At 44.2% G+C, this 18977-nt stretch overlaps 1 protein-coding gene across 10 annotated transcripts in view; it reads right to left on the bottom strand.

Annotated features, from left to right (window-relative positions):
- CAMK2D (calcium/calmodulin dependent protein kinase II delta) overlaps positions 1-18977 on the bottom strand; it is a 381486-nt gene that overhangs the window by 194589 nt on the left and 167920 nt on the right. For all 10 annotated transcript variants that reach the window (XM_073603037.1, XM_073603064.1, XM_073603019.1 and 7 more), the window contains exon 4: positions 14849-14903. In XM_073603037.1, the coding sequence (XP_073459138.1) occupies positions 14849-14903 (55 nt within the window). The remainder of the gene's footprint in view (positions 1-14848; positions 14904-18977) is intronic.

An 18977-nucleotide genomic window follows, 5' to 3' on the forward strand; every position in this document is an offset into this window, starting at 1 on the left:
GCGTTTTGGCGCCAATCAGCCTATTTGAAGCCTGCCTCTGCACTGACCCGGTGCTGCCTGATCAAACAGCTCTGTGTCTTGTCCCGTGATCATCCTGTGTTCCTGTATCTCCGTAGTGTTTACCCGTTGTGACCCGGCTACCTTTGGACCTTCCTTGACTGCTGCCTGAACCCGACCCCGGCTTGTCTGACCTCGCTTCTGCCTTCTCCCTTGTACCGTTGCCGCCAGCCCGTTGCCGACCTCTGCCTGTGTGTGACCAAGTCTGATTAACTCCTGCTCAGCATCTGCTCTACCAAGTCTCAAGCTCTACCGGTTGCTTGCCAGACCACTGTGCTCCAGGACTCTAACTTCAGGCTCTCATACCACTCCGCACTCGCGGGCCTCCTGTCTGCTCTACCAGGGGCCCCGAATCGGACACGTAAGGGAGCCTACCCTCTGCCCACGTGGACTCATCTGTCTGGTAAGTGTGGAACCTGACAGTATCAGGCAGCCATGACTGAGTCCGGGCAGGGGGCCTCCCCCATGGATGAACTGTGCAGACATCTAGCGGGCCTTACTCAAGCCGTTAAAAGCCTACAGGAAGGCTATACCAAGATTGGAAGGACAGGTCCAGGCCCTTTCAGCCTCTCCTCCAGGGGCAGTTTCTGCCAACCCTGCCTCAGCACCTTCTGTAGTGATGCTTCCACCAGAGCCCAGGGTGCCTACACCCGAAAAATTCTCCGGAGAACGCAGTAAGTTCCGAGCGTTTCGCAACGCATGCGAGCTCTACTTCGCTTTGCAGCCCCGAACATTCTCCCTGGAAGCTACTAAAGTGGGGTTCGTCATATCCCTGTTGATCGGAGAGCCTCAAACCTGGGCCCACCGCTTATTGGAGCAAAAGGCCCAATCTCTTGATTCCCTAAATGCCTTCTTCCTAGCTATGTCTCAGCTGTATGAGGACCCCCAGCTAACAGCCACGGCAGAAGCCGCTTTACATGCCCTTCAACAAGGTCGCAGAGCTGCTGAAGATTACGCCGTGGAGTTTAGGCGTTGGAGCTCGGATACGGACTGGAATGACGCAGCCTTGCGTCACCAATATCGGCTGGGGTTGTCAGATCCTCTAAAAGATGAACTGGCACGAGTGGGGATACCTCAGACACTGGAAGAGTTAATTAATCTGTCCATCCAGATCGACCGCCGCCTCAGGGAGAGACGCTCTGAGAGGTCTGTCAGTCACCCACGCCTTACCTGGATGTTGCCTAGGGCTCCTAGTGCCCCAAACCAAGCTCCGCTGGTCTCTTCTACCCCTGGCCCGGAGGCCCCGGAGCCCATGCAGTTGGGACTGCTCCGTCCCTCTCTGACTTCTGAGGAGAAGACACGCAGGCGCACACTCAATCTGTGCCTGTACTGTGGGGAGTCTGGTCACTTTGCAAGAGCATGCCCAAATAAAAGACGTAAGTGTCTGCCGTCTTCTTCGTTGTGTGCACCTGTCCTACCTAGTGCCGGTAACCATTTAACTTTCTCCATTGTATTACAGTTACCTGGAAGGAGCATCCCAGTACCGGTCATCATTGACTCTGGAGCTTGTAGTGGTTTCATCGACCGGACCTTCGTCGAAACCCATCATATTCCCACTCAGACTAAAGCTCAAGGACTGGCAGTTTTCTTAGCGGATGGCTCCACCCACCGCTCCGGACCCGTCACTCAAGAAACGGTTCCTCTGTTGGCCACCATTGGCCCGGAACACCAGGAACTTTTACGCCTAGATGTCATTTCCTCTCCTCTCTTCCCAGTCATCCTAGGAATACCTTGGCTACAGGCCCACAATCCTAGTATCAACTGGTCTACAGGCAAGATTCAGTTTTCCTCGGAATATTGCAGACAACACTGCTTACGGGGGACCCCATTAACTTCCTCCCAATGCCTGCGCATAGATTCTGAAGCTAAGCCCTGCCAAGATCTTCCCGAACCTTACCGGGATTTCCTGGATGTGTTCAGCAAAAAAGGAGCAGAAACCCTTCCAGTTCATAGACCCTATGATTGCCCAATAGAACTCTTACCAGGCACCGAAGTCCCCTTTGGGAGGATCTTCCCTCTAACTGAGCAGGAGTTGGGCACCCTGAAAACTTATATAGATGAGAACCTGAAGAAAGGGTTCATCCGTCCTTCCACGTCTCCAGCTGGGGCAGGTATCTTTTTCGTGGAAAAGAAGGATCACTCCTTACGTCCTTGCATTGACTATCGGGAGCTCAATAAAATCACTATTAAGAACAGATACCCGCTACCCCTGGTTCCTGAGCTATTTCAGAGATTGGGATCGGCTACCGTTTTTACCAAGCTAGACCTCCGTGGAGCCTATAATTTGATCCGCAAACGAGAGGGAGATGAGTGGAAGACGGCCTTTCGTACTCGATTCGGACATTACGAGTATCTCGTCATGCCTTTTGGTCTGTGCAATGCACCGGCGACATTCCAGTATTTCATCAACGATGTCTTTCATGACTTATTGGATTTATATGTCATCGTTTACCTGGACGATATCTTGGTTTTCTCGGCCTCCCTGATGGAACACCGCAAGCATGTACGAAATGTACTTTCCCGGCTCAGACAACATGGACTGTACGCCAAACTTGAAAAATGTGAATTCGAGCTCCAATCTATCCAGTTCCTGGGCCTGATTATTTCCCCTGATGGCATCAAAATGGATCCACAGAAAGTATCCGCTATTCTGGATTGGCCTGCACCGACCGACAAAAAAGGAGTACAACGCTTTATTGGCTTTGCCAATTTCTATAGGAAATTTATTAAAGGATTTTCTTCAATCATAACTCCCATTACAGAGCTTACTAAACAAGGATGTCGATTCCGCTGGACCCCTGAGGCACAAGAGGCCTTTGAAAAACTCAAGGCGCTGTTCACTTCAGCCACTATCCTTAAGCATCCCAACCCTGCCTTGCCTTTCGTCCTGGAGGTGGATGCGTCTGAGGTTGCAGTCGGAGCTGTACTTTCACAGAGACAGGGTGCCAAAGCACTTCTGTACCCTGTGGGATTCTTCTCACGCAAACTTTCTCCCTCCGAGAAAAACTACGACGTTGGTGATCGGGAGCTTTTGGCCATTAAAGCGGCTCTGGAGGAATGGCGTTACCTTCTGGAAGGCGCAGCACACCCCATTTTGATCTACACAGACCATAAGAACTTGGAATATCTAAGGACAGCCAAGAGATTGAGACCCCGGCAGGCCAGATGGGCACTTTTTTTTTCCCGATTTATTTTTCACATTACGTTCAGACCCGGATCCAAGAATGTTAAACCTGATGCCCTCTCCCGGATGTTTCTCGATTCTGAAAGAACCGTGTCCCCAGATACCATCCTTCCCTCTGGAAATTTCCTAATCCTTCAGGAGGATCTAATTTCCCGAATCAGACGCGCCTCTATGGGAATGTCTCCACCTGTTGAGTCTTGTACCAAGGATGGACTGTTCTGGTTCAAGAATAAGATTGTGGTCCCTGAGGAGTTAAAGGTACAGGTGTTAAGTTTATGTCATGATCACAAACTGGCTGGCCACTTCGGCACTCGGAAAACAACCGACCTCGTCCAACGCACCTTTTGGTGGCCGTGTCTTACCAAGGATTGCAAGGACTATGTGGAGTCCTGTAACACGTGTGCCAGAAACAAGACTAGCCGAACAAGAGCATGGGGCCTGTTGAGACCATTGCCAGTCCCAGAGAGACCAAGGACCATGATATCAATGGACTTTATTGTTGAGCTTCCACCATCAGAAGGTTTTTCGTCCATTTTTGTTGTGGTTGACAGGCTGTCTAAAATGGCCCACTTCCTCCCCATGAAGGGCACCCCTTCAGCCATGGAGACCGCTTCCATCTTCATTAAGGAGATCGTCAGGCTGCATGGAGTCCCGACCAACATAGTCTCGGACAGGGGCGTCCAGTTCACCTCCAGATTCTGGAAGGCCCTTTGTGGTGCGCTCGAGATCGAGTTGTCATTCTCTTCGGCTTACCACCCTCAGTCAAATGGGCAAACCGAGAGGACGAACCAGACTTTGGAGCAGTACATCCGCTGTTTTTCTGCTTTTTCCCAGGATGATTGGGCCTCCCTGCTTCCCATCGCAGAGTTCTCCTACAATAACTCTCTACATTCAGCTACGAACCAGTCTCCGTTTTTTGCCAATTACGGTTTCCATCCATCCTTCTTGCCCGGATCATTCCCCGAATGTCCTGTTCCTGCAGTATCCCAAACTTTGGATTTCTTCTCTAACAACAATAAATTGCTGCAGGAGACCATGACCAAGGCTCAGGAAGATTACAAGAAAATCTTTGACAGGAAGAGACGGGGGGAACTTGTTCTTGAACCTGGCAATTCTGTCTGGCTGTCTACCGCTAATCTCAAGTTGGCCTGCCCATCCAAGAAACTGGGCCCCAAATACCTGGGTCCCTTCCGGATCAAGAGGAAAATCAACAATGTGGCCTACGAACTTGACCTTCCTAATTCTCTGAGGATACATCCAGTGTTCCACGTGTCCCTCCTGAAGCCAGTCACTCCTAACTTCTTTTCTGGTCGCAGCATTGGTCCATCCAAACCTATTGTGGTTAATGGCGAAGAGGAGTTCGAAGTGGAAGCAATTCTAGATTGTAGAAGAAGGCACAATCAGGTGCAATATCTGGTAAAATGGAAGGGCTATGGACCCGAAGATAATTCGTGGGAGCCGGAAAGCAATTTACACGCCAGAGAACTCCTGCAGTCCTTTAAAACCTCTCATGCCTCGAAGATGGCCCAACTGGGCATCCGGAGTCTGCCCTTGAGGAGGGGGCACTGTCAGAGAGGTTACCTGGTTGGGCGCCGGTGCGCGCTGGGGCGCGTTGGCGTTCGTGTCCCTGTGCGTGCTGGGGCGCGTGTCCCTGTGGGCACCGGCGCTCCTGGGCTGACCGGCCGTGGCGTGCGGGGTGGCGTCCGGGTGTTTGTGCGTGCGCGCGTCCGCCTGTGGGCGCTGCCTTTGACGTGCCCGGCGGTGTGGGCGTGTGTGCTGGTGTCGGGGGCGCGCGCGGCGCGCCTTGGCGAATCGGCGTGCGCGGCGTTTTGGCGCCAATCAGCCTATTTGAAGCCTGCCTCTGCACTGACCCGGTGCTGCCTGATCAAACAGCTCTGTGTCTTGTCCCGTGATCATCCTGTGTTCCTGTATCTCCGTAGTGTTTACCCGTTGTGACCCAGCTACCTTTGGACCTTCCTTGACTGCTGCCTGAACCCGACCCCGGCTTGTCTGACCTCGCTTCTGCCTTCTCCCTTGTACCGTTGCCGCCAGCCCGTTGCCGACCTCTGTCTGTGTGTGACCAAGTCTGATTAACTCCTGCTCAGCATCTGCTCTACCAAGTCTCAAGCTCTACCGGTTGCTTGCCAGACCACTGTGCTCCAGGACTCTAACTTCAGGCTCTCATACCACTCCGCACTCGCGGGCCTCCTGTCTGCTCTACCAGGGGCCCCGAATCGGACACGTAAGGGAGCCTACCCTCTGCCCACGTGGACTCATCTGTCTGGTAAGTGTGGAACCTGACAGTATCCATTACTTTTTACCATTAAATTTGTTTTATCAAACAGAGAGCACTATATGTTGCCTTTTTCTTGCATATATACCTGATGAGTAAGATGATCGGGGTCTTTGGAACCCATTTAGGAGTCTTTCTGCCTGAGGAGATCTTTGCAGCTAGAGTGTGCCGGGTGTCTTGATTATCCCCAGCGGGGACAACTGCTGATTTTACTTGTCTATGAGGTGAGCGGCTTGTGATACCGGTGGTGAGCACTTACCTTTATTTGCACTTGGGGTGGAATACGGCTGGATTTTCTTCAATCAGTCATTTTATGCATGAACTTTTGAGACATATATTTATATAGTTTTTTTTGGATAATACAAATTTATTATTATTATTATTTTGAATATACACAATATTTGTTGATTATATTGTTCTAAGGATTAGTAGCACAGCACTGTATTTTGTATTATTATTGCTTAAGAGGTGAAAGTGGAATCACTTAAAGGGACAGCAGCTTACTTACAATCACATTTATATATTCACATTATTGCGCAGATTGATTTTTATTCACCATGCATATATTCTTTATTATCCTATGAAAGCACACATCAGTTGTGAAATAGAGAGGAAAATAAAGTAAACATACTAAATGCATACAGAAAACAAACCTAGAGACAATGGAAAGCAATGTATGCATAGAATTACTGGTAAAACTGGTTATGAGGTAGGAGGAATAATGTTAAGCAGTAGTATACAGGAGCACTTGCTGTAAAAACGTTATTCACAGCAGCAAAACCATAAGGCCTCAGTTTTATATTAGCAATAGATATTTTTTACGGACAGAAGAACACCACCTACTAAAAACATTAAAGCATACAACATTAAAGTTAAAAATAACAATGACAATAAGAAAGCAGTTAGTCAAGAAGCGGACCAACATTGCTACAAAAAGCCTTTAGGCTACATTCACATCTAGGAGTTTTTGGGCGTTTTTTCTGCTCCAAGCCTCAGCTCTAACAATGCCCAACAAGACAAATCCCATTCATTTCAATGGCCCCTGTTCACATCTGAGTGCCACAGAGCTCCCAAAGGATAAAAAAGGTGTGAAAAAAACATTATCTGTGTCAATTTTGCATTTAAAACCATTATAGAAAGTCTGAAGGTATGCCCGAGTGTGGCTCGGGGTTAAATTTCAGCACCATTAGCGGTAACCCCGAGCCACACTCGGGATTACATCTCAGGATCCTGGTGCGGTATACTTACCTTGTCCCCAGGATCCTGTGATGTCCCCCCGCGGTGTCTGCAGGCTGTGTCCTCCTCCGAAGCCTCCCTGTGCCAGGCTCCGTTCCCTGCGAGCATCGCTATGCACGGGGGCGGAGCCTGGCGGCAAATTCAAAAAATGTAAAAATCATAACACATACAGTACTGTAATCTTACAGATTACATTATTGTATGAAATCATTTCACAACCCTTTTGTCCCCAGTGCTTTGTCCAATGCCCTGCCTGGAAACTGGAGATCGTCCATAGCAACCAAAAAGTGTCCCTTTACATCAAAAGTGGCTTTAGACCAGCTAGAAAACAGCAATAGTAAATTAGAACACTTGCAGAATTGAGCGATAGTGAATTGTAGGGAAATTTATTTTATTATTATTATATTATTATTTTTTATAATTATTTATATTTATTTATTATATTATAATTTATGATTTTGTGTTTCACACTTCATCATACCCGGGATATCTACTAGACTCTTGGTGGACAGATTTAAGTGTGTTATTGTTAAGAATTACAGGCCTACAATATAAAATGCCAAATTTACATGCAAAATTATTGTACCGCTTTCAGCACCTAAAATCCGAAATAATCATACTGTCAGGGAGGTTAATGCATTCTATGGTTTAAGATATTTGTGTAGCATATTCCCCAGAACCCCCTAACACTTACCTGAGCCCTCTCTCTGTCCAGCGATGTCCACAAGCCCCTCTCCCTCCTGATTGGCTGAAACACAGCAGTGGGGCCATTGGCTCCCGCGGCTGTCAAAGTCAGTTAGCCAATCAGGAGAGGGACGGGGCAGGGCCAAACTGCAGCTCTGTGTCTGAATTGCCACATCGAGCTGCAACTCGGCTTGGGTGCCCCCATAGCAAGCTGCTTGCTGTGGGGGCACTTGACAGGAGGGAGGGGCCAGGAGCAGGGAAGAGAGACCTCGAGAAGAGGAGAATCCAGGCTTCCCTCTGCAAATCCACTACACAGAGCAGGTAAGTTTAGAAATGTTTTTTATTTTTTTATAAGAAAAAACAAGACTTTACAATGACTTTAATTAATTTAGGTATACAAATTTATGAGTTTATTCAACCCTGATGAATGGTGACCTGTTTGCTTTCAAAAAATATTGGATTACACAGAATTCACTACATAGACATTACACTAAGATGATTCAAATTCACCCTGCACACCACTAGGGAGGCCTACACTCCCTTTGACCCACTTTAGATGAGGAATACAATGGTTTGGCATGGCTAGCATACCCTTTTCCCTTTGATCCCAGACTGAACATGTTTTGGCTGGCTGGAGTTGGGCTTTATGCTGTCATACAGAACTAGGAAGGCATAACGACTATAGATGAGAGCAGGCATGAATCTGCAATGAATAAAGACATGTATTATATGTCTATGTTATCTGTGCACAGGGCAAGAGTGTAGAAGTTCATTGCCATTACAAGATAGCACTTACTGGTAGTCATATAATGCACTTCTGAGCTATGACAACGTAAGGGGGAAAAGGGGGGAAAGCAGAAGGCATAATATTCTAATAAATGTTTAAGCATTAAATATTCATGGATGTGCAAATGAAAGCAAAGCAGCAGCACTTGGGCAGCACACAAATGAGGCAAGTGACGTCATTTGAAGCACAAAACAATTATCGTTGACACTAATTCCATAGCAGTCAGAGGCTATTGGTGGAGTTTATCTATTCATAATTAAAGGTCCCCTCATCTCAGTGTAGGATGCTATCACAAGATACTTCACTATTACATGGTTAATTCCCACAGCTACTAAAAGTAACCATTAAGTCAGAAACAGTTGTGTGGGGGTGGAATGGCAGCAATACGGCACTGTCATGCCTTATCATTAAAATAAGCACTGCGGGCGGCTTGTTCATAAGCAATGAATTAATGAGATGAACAATGCTTAAAAGTATGATGGGCTCTTATCAGATGAAGGCATCGCTCACACAGGGCTGTAAATGGCTTTTATCAAGCGTAGAGGTATTAGCACAGTAACCTCAGGCATGTCTTACAATTACTGCAACATGTCAGAGAGGCAATTGCAAATTATGATGCTTGCTTTACACAATCACCTTTGCTAGACAAACACTTTTTCTCATTAATTGAACAAGTGGTTTTACGTTGTAATTTTCAGGTCAAAAAGCAAAACCTATATATTTATTTTTGTGCATTATATATTCTTACATACAGTAAAAATAGCTGAATCCAAGTTTCTGCTCTTATTGTTAATTTTATTGCATTCACCAGGCAAAAGAACAGAACATAGCATAGTTCTACGAGTAAAGCCTAGTACACAAGGGCCAAATATCAGCCCGTGTGTACAGTTGTCAGACCGGCTTCTGTTGAATGGGCATGCTGGAAAACCAGCACCCGTTCAGTGCAAGCAACTTCTAGCGTGTACCCCAGAAAGGAAAAGGTGGGGGGATGGTGAGATCGCTTTCCCCCCCTTTTTCTTTTTTATATATCCAGGGATGGAGGCACATGGTCCTATGTGCCTCATTTAAAGTCCCAAAAATTCTCCCATTTATGCCTTCTAGTGTGCACCTAGTTTCCGAGTGAAGATACAGTTAGGTCCATAAATATTTGGACACAGGCACAATTTTCATACTTTTGGCTCTGTATGCCTCCAGAATGAAATTAAAACAAAACAATCCAAATTAATTTGAAGTGCAGACTTTCAGCTTTAATTCAAGGTGTTGAACACAAATATCAAGTACAAATTTTAGGAGCTGTAACCATTTTTATACACAGTTCCCCCATTTATTTTCAGGGGCTCAAATGTAATTGGACAAATTAATATAATCATAAATAAAATGTTAATTTGTAATATTTTGTTTAGAATCCTTTACTGGCAATAATTTCCTGAAGTCTGGAACCCATGGACATTACCAAATACTGGGTTTCCTACTTGCTGATGCTTTGCTAGGCTCTAACTGCAGCTGTCTTCAGTTGTTCTTTGTTTGTGGGCGTTTCTGCCTTTAGTTTTGCCTTCAGCAAATGAAATGCATGCTCAAATAGCTTGCGATCCGGTGATTGAAATGTATTTGGTTCAGATGGTGTCAAGCGTGTGTGGAGACAACCAGGTGAGGAGCACAAAGACAAGTGTGTCTTGCCTACAGTCAAGCATGGTGGTGGGAGTGTCATGGTCTGGGGCTGCATGAGTGCTGCCGGCACTGGGGAGCTACAGTTCATTGAGGGAACCATAAATGCCAACATGTACTGTGACATACTGAAGCAGAGCATGATCCCCTCCCTTTGGAGACTGGGCCGCAGGGCAGTATTCCAACATGATAATGACCCCAAACACACCTCCAAGATGACCACTGCCTTGCTAAAGAAGCTGAGGGTAAAGGGGATGGACTGGCCAAGCATGTCTTCAGACCTAAATCCTATTGAGCATCTGTGGGGTATCCTCAAATGGAAGGTGGAGAAGCGAAAGGTCTCTAACATCCACCAGCTCCATGATGTTGTCATAGAGGAGAGGAGGAGGACTCCAATGGCAACCTGTGAAGCTCTGGTGAACTCCATGCCCAAGAGGGTTAATTAAGGCAGTGCTGGAAAATAATGGTGGCCACACAAAATATTGACACTTTGGGACCAACTTGGACATTTTGACTTAAGGGTGTACTCACTTTTGTTGCAAGCGGTTTAGACATTAATGGCTGTGTGTTGAGTTATTTTGAAGGGACAGCAAATTTACACTGTTAGTCTCGGTTCACACCAGAGGCGGCACGACTTGCAGGTCGCCTCACCGAGGCGACCTGCACACGACTGCCCGGGCGACTTGCAAAATTACTTCTGTATAGAAGTCTATGCAAGTCGCCCCAAGTCGCACAGGAACCTTTTTCTAAGTCGGAGTGACTTGCGTCGCTCCGATTAGAACGGTTCCATTGTACTGAACGGTCGCCTGACAAGTCGTCCTAGTGTGAACCGAGCCTTATACAAGCTGTACACTCACTACTTTACATTGTAGCAAAGTGTAATTTCTTCAGTGTTGTTACATGAAAAGATAAAATAAAATATTTACAAAAATGTGAGGGGTGTACTCACTTTTGTGAGATACTGTACATCAGTGGCTGTTTCTCCATAGTGTGCATTAGCTGTTGCATGACTCTGAGATACAGAATGGCTAAAATGTGTTCTCCCTGGTTTGTCATTTTGTCACCAATCAGAAGATGTGGTGGGTAGAGTGCAAATGGCTGCAAAACGTTTAGCTGAAGCACAGACAGAGAAAGTACTTTTACGCCACTTTAGGGCAAAGAAAGCAGAAGACTTGAGTTGTACCCCATAAACATAGCTTTGTGTAGGAGCCCTTGATGTGCAGCCCAGAAGGAATCCCCATTCAATCATGAAAACTTTTTTTCCTGGTTCTGACTTGCTAGGATATGGCATTCAATGCAGTTTTTGTTCCAGCATGTACATGCAGAGTTACTTTATGTGATCATTCAGATACAAAGAGTTTAGTGGAGTTCTTATTTGATTCTTATTTGTTAACATCTAAATGACTCACATACTGCTAACATGACAGTTTGCACATTTGTCTTTGTAAAGTGGTTGATCCAGAAATTCTCTCATTCCTGAGAAACCTCTAAGGATGCAGGTGGACAGTAATTATACATAGAGCCTGAGGGACGGAGAGAGAAAACAGGACCAGCGTCCCAATCTCACATTCCAAACATAATTTAACACTGTTTCTTTCTAAGCAAATCTCTTATGTGTTTTCGTTTTTAGCCACTTCGGAACGTAGCAAGGAAAAGCATGGAAATTGCTGAGAAAACGATTTACAGATGGGAAAATGCCACACTACCTTTAAAACATCTTAGAAAAATGTGTTACCATGCCAACCAGAACAATATGCTCATCATACTTCAAATAATTTCTGGGAAAAAAGATCCATATATGTGTAAAGAAGGGTTTTAAATCTCAGCTCATGTCAGCTTAGATTTCACATTGCTAAATACATATACAGTAGTATTATATTTATTTGTCTTAATTTCATTTTCAAACAGAACTATAAAATTACAGAAAATAATACATGAACTGAGACACTTATATGATGTATTTAACTGTCATGTCTACACAGAAAATCTGTCATCAGGTTCTGCCTAATTATAATTCTGCAGTAATGCATGTTGCCTAATGCACTATAGAAGGTGGTCAGTTTTACTGTCAATTAGAGCGGCACGATTCTGGCCAAAATGAGAATCACAATTTTTTGCTTAGAATAAAGATCACGATTCTCGTGGCGTAACATCATCTTTAACATTATACAAAAAAATTGGGCTAACTTTACTGTTTTGTTTTTTATTAATTCATTAAAGTGTGTTTTTTCCCCCCAAAAAATTGCATTTGAAAGACCGCTGCACAAATACAGTGTGACATAAAATATTGCAACAACCCCCGTTTTATTCTCTAGGGTCTCTGCAAAAAAAAAAAAAAATTAAATTATATATAATGTTTGGGGGTTCTAAGTAATTTTCTACCAAAAAATACAGATTTTAACTTGTAAGCAACAAATGTAAAAAAAAAGGTTTAGGGCTCTTTCACACGGGGCGGATCAGTGATGATCTGCCCCGGGAACACCCGCTTGCTCAGCGGGGATCGCTCCGCTGATCCCCGCTAAGCAGGAAGATGACAGGTCAGTCCCTGCACACTGTGCAGTGACGGACCTGTCAGAGCGCCGCTCTCCCCTATGGGGGATCGGATGATGACGGACCGTAGAGTCCGTCGTCACCCGATCCGATCACAGATGGAAAAGTAGGGTTTTCCTCCGTTACACTTTTCGGATCGGAGCGGGTCAGATGTCAGCGGACATGTCACCGCTGACATCCGACGCTCCATAGGGATACATGTATGTCCGTTTTTCATCCGAAAACAGAAGGATGAAAAACAGACATACGGATCCTCCATGTGAAAGAGCCCTTAGTCTTTAAGGCGTTAAACTTCCCTCATTTACAGACCGAAGTTCATTCCTTTGATCTAAAAGTACTAAGTCTTTCTCTTTATCTCTGTTGTCAAACTTGGCAGGTTGCCTGTTTTTTTTTTTTTTTTTTTATGACAGCTGTCACCTTTGAGCACTGAATCAGGAAAATGCTTTGATAAGATCGCGAGGGGGTAGAATCACTATCTGATTCTTTAACAATTAATCATGCAGCTCTACTGTCAATGTGTACGAATGAACCAAACATAGCTTTGTTATTGTCTCAGAATCTTGTATAGAGCAGGTCACAGTTGTGATCGATTCTAATTTTATTTAATTATTCTGGAGAAGAGGCGCTCAAAGTGTATGCTACTCTAAATATTTGTTTTCTATGTGTGTGTTCACATATGTGTATTTTATAAATCCCTTTTATGTACTTCTTCCATCTGAAGTATCTGGATGATCCTGCCAGTTACCTTTCTTCCTTTTTTGTAAGCTGACCACACAAAGGGCAGAGCTTATCTGTTCTTGCGTGGTCAGTTTTCATCCTTTGGCTAGTCATTCAGAGGTACAGGACACGGTGGACACACACAGCTTGCCTATTTTGGGTAGTTTGTTCAGCCACCACAACCTCAACCAATCGCAGCCTTCCCTACCTTGCCTCAGGCTGAAGACACTATGGAATACAGGCACGCTGTATGTCTGCAGAGTGTCCTGTAATCCCCCCTCCACCCCCACTATCACGATGGTCACATGACAGAACCTTTTAACCTTGTAAAAAAAAGGTAAGAAATATAATTTCTTAAACTAAGCCATTGCCTGAACAATTATATGTGGATTAAAAAGTGTCTATAACATTGTATGTTCACAACTACTTTATAAGGAGGTATGATCACAATGTAGAGATATATCAAATTGACTGTAGTAACTTTAAAATTTAAAGTCCCTTAAGAAGAACATGACCATGATTTAAGACTAGACAAATAGAGGTTACATTTGAAACTGCAAAATGGGTTCTTTTTAGTTAAAGCATTGAAAATGTGGAACTCCTATTCCCCGGGAAGTGGTATCAGAGAGTGTTGATAAAATCAAACAAACTGGGATATCTTCCTCTGCCAGAAAAATCTCCATGGTTATAGGAATTTTTGAATTTTGATAGTAGTTGAACCAGAGATTATCCGATTGCCAATATGGTGTAAGGAGGGAACATACACAAAGGTAGAACTACATGGCCCTGTGTGTTTTTTCAACCTTATAAACTATGTAACCATTTATATATGATTGGAAGTAGAGACAGCAACAATATATCAAACAATAAAACTCTTCTACTCTACTAAAAATGGGTTTCTGTTTATGACTGTGTGCCTGTTGGAGAGACTTCCCACCATATCCCATCCTGACAGTAAGGCCCCTTTCACACTGGGGTGGGAGGTGCGTTGGCGGTAAAGCGCTGCTATTATTAGTGGCGCTTTACCGTCGTTTTAGCGGCGGTATTCGGCCACTAGCGGGGCGGTTTTACCCCCCGCTAGCGGCCGAGAAAGGGTTAAAAACCACCGCAAAGCGCCGTTGCAGAGGCGCTTTGCCGGCGGTATAGCCGCGCTGTCCTATTGATTTCAATGGGCAGGAGCGGTGTATACATCACTCCTTCACCGCTCCAAAGATGCTGCTAGCAGGACTTTTTTTCCCGTCCTGCTAGTGCACCGCTCCAGTGTGAAAGCCCTCGGGGCTTTCACACTGGAGACACAGCAACGGCTGTTTCTGGTCGCTTTGCAGGTGCTAAATGAGGAGAGTCCCCCCCCCACCCAATAGGAACATACAGGATAATAAAAACCTGCTAGAAGCTCTAACCCTTACGCTCTATCCAAAAACAAAATAAGATGTTTTGGTTGTTTTGGTTGAAGTTTACCTATGAAAATGCTCCTAGCAAATGTGAATCTGAGTCAATTTCAAATAACTCAAAGGGAGTGTGTGTATGTATGTGTGTACAGGTTGATTAGCTAGGTAGGTTCAATGATGGCAGCTAGGCCTGGTGGTCTGCTGCTTCTCTCTTGAGCTGTGTACAGAACAAACAGGATATAAACACATTTTTTTTACATAGCAACCCTGTGAAATGGTATACTTACAAGTCAAAGACTAAGTAATGGAACCCTTCTTCTGATATGCTGTCATGGAGTCGAACTGTAGGAAAAATAAAAACAAAAAAAAATACAATTTTACCAACTGTAGCAAAATATCCTTTAAATAAAGTTTATTACCATGTCATGTTAAAACATATCTCCACTTTTGCAGCAAATTTGAGGAAATGCCCCTATATGTTTGTTTGTTATGTGCTCCTTTTTTCTAAGGAGCCTGCAGAGCACTGCACCTGCAATCAGCAGGTCATTGGTGCAATGTCAGGCTCCTGCAGACTCTCAGGATAGCTGTACCTCCAAAATGGGCAGGCAGTTACTTGAGAGCAAGAAGATCAGTGAACTATGAGAATGCTCACCAGAGCCCTCGTAGTTCATTAAGAATTTCAAGCCGTCAGCCGCAATAGCTGACGGTACTTGTAGTCTATTAATTTGCAGGAGCCCCTCACGGAGGCATGGTTTTCAAATTGTGACAACGTGTCACCCTAAATACACCCTAGTAGATACGGGTGTAACATGTTCAGAAAGGTGAACTTAGCCTTTAAAAAGGAAGTTGTACTTTGCAAGGGAATCTTTCCCAGAGTTTAGTAAATGTAGTGAAGCTCTGTGGACTTCCATCATCCAAATATTGTGCAAGCAAAAATGCTGTTCTTTTCCTTGCAAATGATTGGGTATTCTTTGCAATGTGAAATTGTACCATATTCATTAAGCTCTGGGGAAGATTCCCTTGAAAAGCAGCTATTTGTCTTTAGTAAATCAATCCCATTGCTTCATTCAGCTTGTGGCAAGCAAAACTAATTTACAAGGTGCCGTGAGCCTTTAGCCTGGGAGTCTTTAGACACGCTATCTTATGTTTTTTTGGTATGGAATGGATGGAGGCCTCCTTATGCAAGGAATCACAGGTCTAAAAACTCTTTGATGTCTGGGAATCTTTTATTAACACTTTGCCTGTTGCTACCCAACAGTCTATTGTATAATGTTTTCAATACATTTCAAGGTATCAAACCAGAATTCTGATCAACGACCCTTCAGTTGACGTCCTACCTTCTACTGATTCATGACACACTTCACAATTGATAGTGGAGGGCCCCTGCCAACTCATCCAAATGTTCTGTAATGTCCACCCTAACACTCAGTACTCCTATTTCATCGTCAAAGTATACCGACAAACTGTACATTGTCATTTCTATATTGCCTTACTGGCCAAATGTTGCGGCCATTCACTTTGTTACCCGCATTCCCAACATAAAAATAAACATAAAAGAAGGAAGTTAGTTTGGCTTGTGTTACCAGTCCAGTTACAGCCCAGTAAGCCAGAACAGTACTGTGCACCAGTTAGCATGCAAAAAATGTACCCGGGAGTCCTCTTTCTTTTTGGAGGGGCTTATAAACTGTCAATAGGAGATTGCCATGCTTGTACTTTTGAGTACAAAAGTGAAGTTGCCAAATAAGCAATTCAAATGAGAACAGTAATAATCCTTAGCACAATTACACTACGGGAAAACCAAAGCAAATAAGAACACAACTGTCAGGTAAAACCTGCTCTGAAATGTGTTGGAGAGAACAGTACAAGATGGAAACAAATAAATTTCACCTCCAAAGAAACTCTGTAGCCCCATGATATTGTTACCATCGGAGCGGGCCATTACTGGCTTATCACACTTTAACTAATGATAAAATCACTTCCAAAAGGTGAGAAGGAGATCCGTTTACAGCAGAAGTCCAAGCAAACAAATTCACTTCAAAGTAAATACCCGCTCCTTCCAAGAACCAAATTACAGTTCCTAAGTGCCTGGCTCGCTGATGAGTGTTTGCTGTAGGACTGGTGACAGACCATTCTATAATAATGAAATGTAACCTTCCAGTTAGCATGGTGAACAAACTTTTAGCTGTGCTGAGAATACAAGCGACAAAAGTTGGCCCAGCAACACTGGCATGTTTGTACTTTCTTCCTGTTACTTATCAGCTTTAAAAACCTGTTTTGAAAAATAAAGACCACCTGACAAGATCCAGTCAATGCGCAGTCAACCATTTCCTTTGTTGCTTTTTTATATAAGAATGTCAAATGACAGCTTGTTTCTTCTGCTAGTCTGTGAATGTTAAAAAAAAAAACAGAAGCTAGAAGCCTGACACGGTATACTTGGGTAAAGGACCCTTTGTGCCAACAATTTCATTATACTCCAAAATATGACCTAGTCCTAACACGTCAGCCCATCCTCTCCGTAAGATCTTAAAATGATACATTAAACTGAACCCTTTGGTTACCACAACTAACTAAACCTTTAATGTAACCCCCAAGACCTTACATTTACCTACTGGTGGTACTGTTTACTACCCACTAAAAGTGATCTTTGACTCTTTTTTCAGAGGATAGCACAGCATCGGTTGAAAGGCTTTCAGGAGGCACTACTGCCACCTCCTGAACAACTTTTCATTTTAAATGGCCAAACAGCAGTTTTACATTGTGGGCCACGCTGCAGAGGCGAACCGATCACGTTTCTGGGCAGAGGTGGTCATTTTGGTTGCACTCTTTAACCGCTAAAGGACTGCCCCACGTACATTTACTGCGGCAGGGCGGCCCTTGAGCGCAAAATCGTGTAGCTGTACATGACTCCTTCCTTGGGGTCTGGGTCACGCGTGCGGGATCACAGTGGGAGCCAATCAGCGGGTTCGGTGGTAAACAAGGCAACTAAGCGTGACTAAGTGCTAAGCAGGAACACGGATCTCTGTCTTTCTTCAGTTAAGCACATCCCCCCACAGTTATAAAACACTCATAGGGAACACAGTTAACCCTTTGCTAGCCCCTGATGTTATCCCTTCCCTGCCAGTGTCATTTATACAGTGACAGTGCATTTTTTTGCACTAATCACTGTATTGGTGTCACTGGTCCCCAAAAAGTGTCACTTAGTGTCAGATTTGTCTGCGGCAATGTCGCAGTCCCACTGAAAATCGCTGATCGCCAACATTACTAGTAAAAAAAAAAAAAAAAAAGTCCATAAAGCTATCCCATAGTTTGTAGACGCTATAACTTTTGCACAAACCAATCCACTTACGCTTATTGGGTTTTTTTTTTACCAAAAATGTGTAGCAGAATACATATTGGCCTAAATTGATGAAGAAATTAGATTTTTAATTTTTTTTTTTATTGGATGTGTTTTATAACAGAGAGTAAAAATATTGTTTTTTTTTTCAAAATCGTCAGTCTTTTTTTGTTTATAGCGCAAAAAATAAAAACAGCAGAGGTGATCAAATACCACCAAAAAAAAAAGCTCTATTTGTGGGGGAAAAAAAGAATATAAATTTTATTAGGGTACAGTGTCGCATGACCGAGCAGTTGTCAGTTAAACAACGCAGTGCAGTATCGCATAAAATGGCCTGGTCGGGAAGGCGGTAAAACCTTCCGGAGTTGAAGTGGCTAAAGTGGCCTGTGCATTAGGGCTTGTTCACACTAACAGTTGGCGGGCTGCAGCTTAGCCCCAGTTTTAACAGCCTCCCAACCGCTCCCCCTTTAGCTGATCATTTATGCAGGAAAATGTGTGGCACAAAAAAACATGCCTATATGATTAGTACAATTCTTATGGCTGTGAGCAGGAAGCCCAAAGCCTCTTGCCCATGGATGTAATAATTTACTGATATTTAGGATGTTTTGGCAGAGACTGGCAGAAAGATCCTGAGTAAAAGGCTACATGTACATGAGTGCACATCCCATGCAGTGTAATCACACTGCATATTTATGCTGTCCCGGATGTCCTGGATGTTATGCTGTCCTGGCTGCATACAGCTGTCCATAGATATGAATGGGTGAAGGTGGTTATATGCAGTTATTTGTGTAAAGTAGCGCATGCTCAGAGATGTAATGCACCAGACACAAGTTATGTTCCATAAAGAGCTCACCTACATGCGTACGTATAAAGACACGTAAAAATTCTTCTATCTGCCAGTGTTTCAATTTACGCCTATATGCTTGCATGTACTTGAATATAAGTGTGAATGAATACACTTGAATGTAAAATGTTCTATTTTTTATTTTTTATGGCTCTGAACTATCACTGCATTACAGATCCTCACACAGTTTTTTGCATCTTCCTATAGACAACTATGCGCCTGTGTTCAGATCTATAAA

Source organism: Aquarana catesbeiana, linkage group LG01 (genome assembly GCF_042186555.1).
Source record: "Aquarana catesbeiana isolate 2022-GZ linkage group LG01, ASM4218655v1, whole genome shotgun sequence".
Taxonomy (NCBI): Eukaryota; Metazoa; Chordata; class Amphibia; order Anura; family Ranidae; genus Aquarana; species Aquarana catesbeiana.